General features: G+C 30.8%; 1 protein-coding gene across 2 annotated transcripts; it reads left to right on the top strand.

The window, feature by feature from the left end:
* Positions 1 to 4327: 4327 nt before the first annotated feature.
* LOC113849833 (acid beta-fructofuranosidase-like) lies at positions 4328 to 8604 on the top strand. Of its 2 annotated transcripts, XM_027480029.1 has the most exons (8): positions 4359 to 4982; positions 5435 to 5443; positions 5894 to 6750; positions 6860 to 7021; positions 7140 to 7375; positions 7996 to 8083; positions 8176 to 8382; positions 8419 to 8604. In XM_027480029.1, the coding sequence occupies exons 1-8, from the start codon at positions 4469 to 4471 to the stop codon at positions 8431 to 8433; spliced, it is 2088 nt and encodes a 695-aa protein (XP_027335830.1). In that variant the 5' UTR covers positions 4359 to 4468; the 3' UTR covers positions 8434 to 8604. The 2 variants fall into 2 exon arrangements, with proteins under 2 accessions (XP_027335831.1, XP_027335830.1); XM_027480030.1 differs by having other exon boundaries at positions 4328 to 4982; positions 8176 to 8604.
* The last annotated feature ends 1952 nt before the right edge of the window (positions 8605 to 10556 follow it).

The following is a 10556-nucleotide window of genomic DNA, read 5'->3' as shown; positions in this document are numbered from 1 at the left end:
CGCAGGGTCCCACATATGGATCATGCTTTTATGCATGTGTAATCAAGACTTGAACAGATTAATAAATTTTATTTTTTAAAATTATCCAAAATTAATTAAAATATATGCATAATGTGAAATTATCATATTAAAAATCATTAATTTTTATATTAATTATATATTTTACCTAATTGATGATCTAAAAGATTTTATATTTAAAATTCATATTAATTCAGTTCAATTATTAAATTTGTCATTTACAAAATTTAACGATTAATATTAATTAATTTTATCTTTTTTTATGTATTACATCAAATCAAAATTTATTTATTTTAATTTTTTCTATTTTTTCCAAATTTATTAATAAACTTTTTAACATATATTTTTATTTTTAAATTCAACAGAAATAACAGTCTCATTGCCTAAAATAGCTTTATACATAAAATATTGTAAAAAAGGTAAATTTAAAAATTTTAAATGACAAAAATAAATATAAATAAAGTAAAAAGTGTATGTGTCGAGAGAGAAAGGGAGAGAACTACATGCTAATAGATGAGAAAGTTTCAATATCGCTGAACTGCATAAATATATTTTAAAAAATGGTAACAGAATGTAATGCGTAATTTTGTTTATATTTTCTTGTATTTGTACATTTCATTAGATCTTTAAACAAAAAAATTAATCGTTATAAAAACTATTTAAGAAATTACATTTTTGACGCGAAAAATTTTACACTGTATCAAACATAAATTTTTTCACCAAAAAAAATGCTCATTTACATTCTCTTTACACCATCAATCCTATTGGGTGTTAATTAAATACTAACCGTGGATCTTTGCAGTTTGATCTTGGTTGGATGTGTTTTAATTTATTTGACTCTAGTGGCCGGTAGTAATAAACAATTTATGTGCTCATAAACTGTCGTGATTAGCTTGCTAGGAGTAGGAGAGATGCATATGAGATTTAGTCATTGGTTGTATCAAACATTATTGAAGAACATATCGAATTGTAATTTCAGAGGGCCATGTGGAATCTGCAACACCACCCATTACATGTGGAAACATGCATTATATTAAACTTGGTAGGGTATATCATCATCTTGACTTAGAATGTTACGTAGCAAGTGCTAAGCGTAAAGATCTGGTTTACGTCTCGTTTGTTCGATTTGTTTTGTTTTCATTTTCAATAATGAAAGATGAAAAATTATTGGATGCGAAAGGTGGGGCGGAAACAATACCAGCCACATAGCCTCCATAGGAAAGAAAAGAAAAGAAAAGAAAAGAAAATTTTGAACCACGTCATCAGCGATTGAGCCAATGGGAGCAATCTCATCATTAATTCTCATGTGGCGTAAAACCGACACACACAAAAATTTGGTAAATAGAAAAGCCACGGCAATGTGTGTTGGCATTTGGCAAATGGCAATTGCATTATTGCATGCAATGAAATGTGACAAGTGCCAAAATGCAAGGATCATCTGACTCAGCAATGAGTGACACTTGTCATCCATTCATTAATTAGAATCATAGGAAAAGTTGTTGAAAAGAGATGGATGTTTGAATTGAACCCTCGTGTATAAGTATGATCACTATATGGGAGTTAATGTATAATCATTGTTATAAATTGTTTTAATGAAATTAATGCAAATTATCACTATCAACCACGTATAAACCTAACCTCACCTACACGGGTCGATTGCAATACGCAAAGAAAATTGTTAACTTTGAATTGCTCGTCCAAGAAATGAAAATTTTAAAAATTTTAATTAGTATCGTAAACTAAAAATACATGACTTGGGGCGCATGATTTCAAATGTTTCCTTATGTAATTTCATTTTCGTGTTGCAAAGGATTGCGTACGAGATTTTATTTTATTTTTATTTAATTTAAAATGAATAAAACAAAATATAAAAAAGTTGCGTATAGCTTCAGTAAATATGATTCTAAAAAAATTCAAACTAGAGAAAGCTGAATAAAAGCTTTCTAATTCGTTTTAATTTCCTTGGCTTGATTTCATTATCATCACTTTTATTACCCGTAACTTCATTAGACTCTTATACTTATTTTAATGGTTGAGAAAATTTGGGTTTTATGGGCCACGATAACGATTTATAGGGCTCGTATATATTATTATACTTTTCAGGCCTACCGGTGCCATGCCGTAACAGTTTACCTAATTTTATGAAATTCTGCTTCGAATAATATTGAAAATTAGTGTACTATAATATTTTATAAATGTTAAATAAAAATGATTTCATTAAAATTAAACTTGTAAATGAAATTTATAATTTTTATATAAAAAACTAAATCATACCTTTGAAGGATAATCATAATTATTTTAACGTATTTTCAAGTAATATTAAAATTATTTTATTTACTTTTAGAATTATATCGTAATTTAGAATTATTTAACTAATAATATTTCATTTAATTATTGGTTTTTAGTGAAAAAAAAACATGTTGACAATGTTCCAATAGATTTTAGTTAGACTAGACCTTTTAAACTTTGTCTTTAATCAGTTTGAACTTAATATAATAAATGTTTTTGTTAAGAATACACTTGTCTTTTGTAGTCTCTCTCTATTTTCTGATGTAATATTTTTATAAAATATTTTAGATTTTCTTCTGCTATGACGTAAGAAGAGTACCTACAAAGGTATTATGATAGTGAAATCAGTATTCGAGATAAAACAGTAAATGTTATTTTATATTCTGAAGTCAACTATTTTATCTATACTTTTTACTTTCTTTTTATAGATATAATATTAGGTTACTGGGCTTCATTGTTCAGTCATATCTTATCCCTCTTAATTACTTAAATAATTAGTTATTTCTTTATTAATTATCAATTATTAATCTTTAATTAGTTTATTGATCAAAGGAGTGTAAGTATCCTTTGTCCAGAAGTATGGCAAAAGGAGTGTGAGTACCCTTTGTCTTGAAGTATGATTGAGGAGATATTCAATTTTCTTTATCTTTGATAATAACTAAGTAATATTCTTATTCGATACACTAAAATAATTAAATGTATATATTGAATGATCTAAAAGTAAAAATACTTGGAAGAAGAAATTGAAATTACCTGAGAGGGAAGCATCTTGGTCTGATTATGTGAATTGACGAACTAATTATAAGATAATAATTAAATAATAATTTTTAATTATTTTGAAGGCCATCAAATAGAAACTTATAAATTTATATTATATTTAAAAAAAATTAAAAATTCTTTTAAAAATGAGAAACAAACATACCCTTAAACTTCTTAAAAGAAAGCTAAAATTGACTTTAATTTTATTTGACAAACAAAAAGAGTGTACTTAAAAAACAATAGTTTATTCTATAGAAGTATCCATATAATATGTAAACTCAAATATTACTTCAAGTAACATTTGATAAAACATCATAAATTAATGAAATAGACTTATTTGTTGAAATCTTCGATTTGGATCAAATAAATATATAGTAAAATAAGTTATAAATTAGCTGAAATATCTTTTCAAGCACTAATACTTTTAAAATTAGATCAATGATTAAATTTGTAAAAACACTTATTCAAAGTTCAATAGTTTTACTTCATTGTTGAATCGAAGTCATATCAATGATAATTAAATAAATTTTTAATGTTATATAATGAATTGGTGTGCAATTATTAAAAAATTAAGTTAAGCAAAGTTAATATATAATAATTATTTTGACTATTTTTATTAGATAAAAATTTACAATAAATAGCTAGAAAATATTAATTTATATATACATCTCATACATAGCCTTTATTTATTTTAAAAATAGTTTTTAAAATCAATTTTTTATAGCCAATTTTAGTTTGTTCTTAATAAGTTTACCTGATTTTTTGCTCCCTAATTTTTTAAACGTTGTGAATATTAAATAACAAATTTACATATAAATATCAGTCAAGATTCATTGACACTAATTAATAATTTTTTATAAAATATAAGATTAATTTAATTGTTTAACCATTTTATATATTTTTTATAATTTATATTAAATTTTAAATAATTTGAATATGCTATTTAAAATTTAATATTATTTATATTTTAAGAATATATTATTTAAAATAAAACATTACAATAAAATATCTATTAATTTTATTTTTATAGTTTTTTATAAAATTAATTTACTTAATAACAACTTAAAATCCAACAATTATATTGGTTAATTTTGAATTTGATTTCATAAATATCTGAATATTAAAATTGCTATTTATATAAATACGAATCCAAATACAAATATTTTATTAAAATAGGAATATGATTGAACCCTTTCCAAAATTAAGCCATTACCATACTATACAAAACAAACAAGAGTGAGGAATGATTGCATTAGAAAATTGTAGGGGACAGTAACCCCAATTATTCATGTGAGGCCTCACTCCAAAGGGGTCCCAACTCATCCACCTCATCCAAACCATTCATGTTTCATGTGAGGACGTCCCTAACTCCTTCTCCAGACACTGCTATCCTCTGTTATAAATGTACCAATGTGTGCCCAAACACATGTCACATTGTCCCATTCACTTCACAGCTTTTACCCCACACTGTTTTCTCACTTCACAGCTCTACCTCTGTTCTGCCAAGTCACACATCGTTTCGTTTTTCATCATGGCAAGCCACATGCCATTGTTACCCTTACCCACTTCTTCTGATGACTCTTCTCACCGTCGCAAACACCGCAAGGATCTGCTTTTCATCGTTTGCGCCTTCATTTTGCTTTTGTCCATCGTCGCCTTCTGTGGCTACAGGGCCTCCAACGTGCCTCCTCATGCTGACGTGGCATCGTCGACGACAACTAATGACCCCACAGCGGTGCCTTCCTCGAAATGGTACCCGGTTTCGCGTGGGGTTTCTTCTGGGGTGTCGGAGAAGTCGTCCAGTATGTTATTCGGCGTTGAAGATGGACCCTCTGAAGCTTTTCCTTGGGACAATAGCATGTTGTCGTGGCAGAGAACTGCTTTTCATTTTCAGCCAGAGAAGAACTGGATGAACGGTATGCGTTTTTGTGTTTAATCTGTTCCCTCATACAGTTGAAATTAACTGCAAATAAAAACCTCCATGTTTTTTATTGATATATACGAGGTTTCACTTAGATGAAATGTTTTTCTCCTTGTACAGTTAATATTTGTGCGTTTACAAGAATTATGGATTGGGATTTCGTAGGTCTCTATTTTGAAAAAGGATCTTATAATGAACAAATGGGGATATAATGAAAAGTGATTAAGAAAATTATACAAGTTTAGCCACTAAAAAGTTCGCTTTTTTAAATATGGTACAAAACTGTCTTGTCTGAATGATTTGTTTTAATTTAATCGAAATTAAAAATTGGGTTGCATCTGAATGTTTGTGACGAATTTCTGTTTATCTCACCTAATTTTTTGCCTTATTTTATGTTGGGTTACTGTGCCTTGGACTCATGGGGGAACCTGGTTTGCGCTGCTTCAGATCCCAATGGTAAGGACACTTCTACCCTTCTACCCTGTTTAAGGTTTGCATAACTTGGTTTAATTCGCTGCTAATTTTCTTCTATTTTGCTCATTTTCGGGTTGAGTTGTCTCTTTTCAACATAATTAAAATACTGGGTCCCAGTTAAAGATTAACTTTGGGTCTGCATCAGAGTTCAATTTGATTTTGACACCGTGAATTTTGATTTAGCAATAAAAAATACCATAAATTAAGCCAGCCTCACAAAATTATTGAGCTAAAGCATTCGCTTTTCCAGCGATATTGGAATTACCAAAGTTTAAAAAGGAGCCCTTAGCTATGTTTAGATGTGAATAGAATATACTGAGGTAAAACTCCAATCTGACAGCACTAGAGGTATTTACGGTTGCAGCAAGATAAAATGATACTTAGTGGAATGAAATCAGGTAATTATGTATAATTTTTTATGATATTTTTCAGGTCCTATGTACTACAAGGGATGGTATCACTTTTTCTACCAGTACAATCCAAACGGTGCAGTTTGGGGTGACATAGTTTGGGGACACGCGGTGTCAAGGGACATGATCCATTGGCTTCACCTTCCACTGGCAATGGTAGCAGATCAATGGTATGATGTGCAAGGTGTGTGGACAGGTTCTGCCACCATCTTACCCGATGGTCAAATCATCATGTTATACACTGGTTCCACCAACGAGTCGGTGCAAGTTCAGAACCTTGCATATCCAGCAGACCCTTCTGACCCGCTTCTTGTGGATTGGATCAAACACCCCGGAAACCCGGTTCTCTTCCCACCACCTGGCATCGGTGCCAAGGACTTTCGTGACCCAACAACCGCTTGGTTAACCTCTGAAGGGAAGTGGCGCATCACCATAGGGTCTAAGCTTAACAAAACTGGCATTGCCTTGGTTTATGACACTGAGGACTTCAAGACCTACCAGCTTAAGAAAGGGTTGCTTCGTGCTGTCCCAGGCACTGGCATGTGGGAGTGTGTGGACTTCTTCCCTGTGTCAAAGAAGGCTGAAAATGGCTTGGATACTTCTGTTAATGGTGCTCAGGTGAAGCATGTTATGAAAGTTAGCCTCGATGATGATAGACATGATTACTATTCAATTGGGAGTTACGATGAAAAGAAGGCTTCGTTCATACCGGATGACGCTAAGAATGATGTTGGTATTGGACTTAGATATGACTATGGTATATTCTATGCTTCCAAGACATTTTATGATCAGAGTAAGCAAAGGAGATTGTTGTGGGGTTGGATTGGAGAGTCTGACAGTGAATATGCTGATGTGGCCAAAGGTTGGGCTTCAGTTCAGGTATATGATACAGTATAAAACCCTTTGTATATTAATTTTCGAAGTTTGCATATTTTTTTTAACTCTACTACTTTGTAACGTATAAAATGGTTAAATTTTGATTGTATAGAGTATTCCAAGAACGGTGAAGTTTGATAAGAAGACAGGCAGCAACTTGCTTCAATGGCCTGTTGCTGAGGTGGAGAGTTTGAGATTGAGAAGTGATGAATTTAACAATTTGAAGGCTAAGCCAGGTTCAGTGGTATCACTAAATATAGAAACAGCCACGCAGGTTTGTGACTTTGTGATGATAATATCAAATTTCTGAGATATTAATTCAGAGAGATTTATAGACATGAATAAGTACAAATTTGAATTACATGACATTGTTGTATTTGCCAATGCAACAGTTGGACATTGTTGCTGAGTTTGAAATAGATAAGGAGGCCCTGGAGAAAACAGATCAATCCAATGAGGAGTACACGTGCAGCAGCAGTGGGGGAGCTGCAAAACGTGGTGCCTTAGGACCTTTTGGTCTTCTGGTTCTGGCTGATGAAGGACTTTCTGAATATACTCCTGTGTACTTTTATGTCATCAGAGGAAGCAATGGAGATCTTACGACTTCCTTTTGCTCTGACCAATCAAGGTATTGGACTATCTGTTTGTGAACTTGTAGTTGTTCTTTTTGTTTTGTTCTAAAACACACAATAAATATTAAATACAATACCCATTAACTTCGTTGGATAACGAAAACATTTTTCTACTAGGTTGTCGTACGAAAATAAATTTGGTCTCTTATTAGATGCTAGTTAAGTATTTTTTTTTTAGTTGTCTCAAAAATGTCAAAAAAGTATTAGTTACTATTTTCTAATAATACCCTTATTTATTATGAATAGTTTTTGTCAATTAACTATTATAATAACTTTAAGATTAATTTTATAAACTACTACTGCATTGATTTCAACACTTTTAGTAAGGATATTTTATTGTAATCAATTATTTTATTATAATAAGTAGTAAAATTAATTTTTTTTTTAAAGATATGCGTATTAATACTAAGTCACATCTAAAATGAGAGGGGAAATATTTTGTTGTAACGAAAATGGGACATCTTTTGATGTCTTTTTTCATTTTAAGAAATATTTTTTCAGATAGGTGTATAAAATAAATAAATAAAAATAAATGAAAGATAAAAATAATTATATGTGGTTTCAATTGGTTCAAGTAATGGAATTGATTGTGATGAAATCAATATTGTTTTCATAGGTCATCTGTGGCAAATGATGTTCATAAGCAAACCTTTGGAAGCTTTGTCCCAGTACTTAAAGGAGAAAAGTTGTCCTTAAGGATCCTGGTACTTAAGTTGAGCCTTTCAGTTATATATAGTTTTCTAGTTCAAAGGATTACATGCCATATACAAATCAATGTTGTCTGGTTATGATTTAGGTGGACCATTCTATAGTTGAAAGCTTTGCTCAAGGTGGAAGAACGTGTGTGACATCCCGGGTTTATCCAACAAAGGCAATCTATGGAGCTGCTAGATTGTTCTTGTTCAACAATGCTACTGAGGCCACTGTGACAGCCTCACTCAAAGTTTGGCAGATGAATTCAGCATTTATACGCCCATTCCACCCTGATCAGAAGACTTACAAAATTGACACTCACAAGGGAATGCATTTTGGGTCGGAAATTGGAACCCAATAACTGTAATGATCGTTTTCTCATCAACCCACCCACAAAGTCCATTACCTCATTTTTGTCCAAATATTTTTATGAGAATCTTAACTGTAATTTGGTCGCACCCATATGTGATGATTGACCTTTTACAAGGGAATCCCTTCATCAAAGAAATATGTTGTCCAACTTCTTCGATTCTCTAGTAAAAATCTTTTTGGATATGTATTGAATTGAAGTTCAAAAGAGAGATTGAAATTGTATAATTTTAAAAATAGAAGAATTTAATTAGCTTTAAAAAAATTGAAATGTCAAAATCATATATAGTCTAAACTAAAGAGATAAAAAAAATTATAATTAAACGTAACTTTAATTTCAAGTATGTATCGGAGAAATAAATTGTAATGACGAGACTATTAATGAATAAATATTTGTATGACGTGAACATGAGATATATAAAACACTTAACTCTCGTTTTAACGTCATTTTGGTATGCATGATGTGATAACACTTAATAATATAGCATATATAGATGATAATATAATATTTGTGAAAGTGTAGAAAGAGTAAAATTAGTTTGATATAGTTGTCGGTCGTTACATTTTGTGATGTGATGTAAGAAGTTATACAACTGAAACTTCAGTTATATGTTATAACAAAAATTAAATTCAAATACTGAGTCATATTCTTATATAGTATTAAGAGCCATCACCAGCTATAGTTTTTGCTCAATTTTTCATTTTGTCCAATCCTATTTCTTTCAAAGCAACTAATTAAAATTTCTTACCATGCAAAGATCACCAAGCTTTAAAAAGTTTTGATTACTAAGAATATCCATTCAAGAATCATTGATGATGAAGACAATGATATAGAGGAAGTAAAAAATTCAAAAATTTTGATTTGTGAGAATAATAAGATCAATTGCTATTAGTGTGTCTGCTTTCGTCTATGTTAGAACTTACATACAATAAAATGGATGGTTGCTCAACCTCACCTAAAGTTTAAAAGAAGTTGGATGTATTCTTTGCATTTAAGACAGAAGTCAAGGTGAAACACCTCAAAATTCAATTGAAGAGTATCTAAAAAACAGGGGACTACTAATGGGTTAGGTAAAAAAACATGAGCCTTGTATAAATTTCAATTTTTTCAGGACAGATCCATAAATTGTAGATGAGACTAAAACCTTATTAATGGCACAAGAAACAAGGCTCAAAAAGTACAAATTGATCGGTATACGAGCCCAATGTAACTCAATTACAATTCAGAAAAGGTGAAAATTCTACCAATTATATTTTTCTAGGGTTAATGATTAAAATAATATTTTTTTAAAAATTAATTATTGAATTAAAGTAAAAACAAAACTTATTTTCTGTTTAAGGTTAATTTTTGCCACATAGACATTAATTTCGTATTACTTGTAGATGAAATCAAATTTTTTATTTTTAATTTAATGATTTTATCCTAAATATAGACGAAATAAATTAAAGATTTAAATCAAATTTTTTCGTTTGTGACACATGGCCTAATCAAGATATTTTGTCGTTGATCGAGACAAAAGCTGCTTTCGTCTTAGTTAGAGACGAAACATCCTGATTGGGCCACCAGTTGGCGGAGCAAAGGTAACTGCACCTCCCTCTTCCCTTCTCCTCCTCTGCAATTCCAATTTTATTTCCTCCATTCTTTTCTGTTCAAGGGCTTGGGTAGTTTATTTTTTTATCGTTTTACGGTGATTTGTGAGTGAGCTTTGTCATCCATTGCAGAACCGTGTCCAAATCTACTTTGGTTGCAGGTAGTGGAGGTGTTTTTGGATTGAAATTTTGAGGAGGTTGAAAGAACAGTAACCTATTACACAGTCGCTATTAACAGAGGTTGTCGGAGAGACGCTGTCGTCCAGACAACTGGCCGCTGTCTCTAGGAACCCTTTGCTGCCAAAAATCGCCATCTGCTAACCTAACAAATTTTTTTCATTTTAAATATAATTATTTTGTATATTTTCTTATCCCCCACTCCGAGCACTTGCCTCTTCCTTTCTAGTTTTGACAACTCTATTTTGTAATTTATTTAATTCAATCAATACAAAACAAGTGCCATTAATCATCCACAAAATCCAACCCAATTTTGTAGTCAAACACGCGTATGTGAATAATTTGTGA

This window comes from Abrus precatorius, unplaced genomic scaffold (assembly GCF_003935025.1).
Source record: "Abrus precatorius isolate BTA unplaced genomic scaffold, Abrus_2018 Scaffold9, whole genome shotgun sequence".
Taxonomy (NCBI): Eukaryota; Viridiplantae; Streptophyta; class Magnoliopsida; order Fabales; family Fabaceae; genus Abrus; species Abrus precatorius.
Note: the sequence above shows the minus strand (reverse complement) of the source record. Positions and strands in the feature narration are given on the sequence as shown.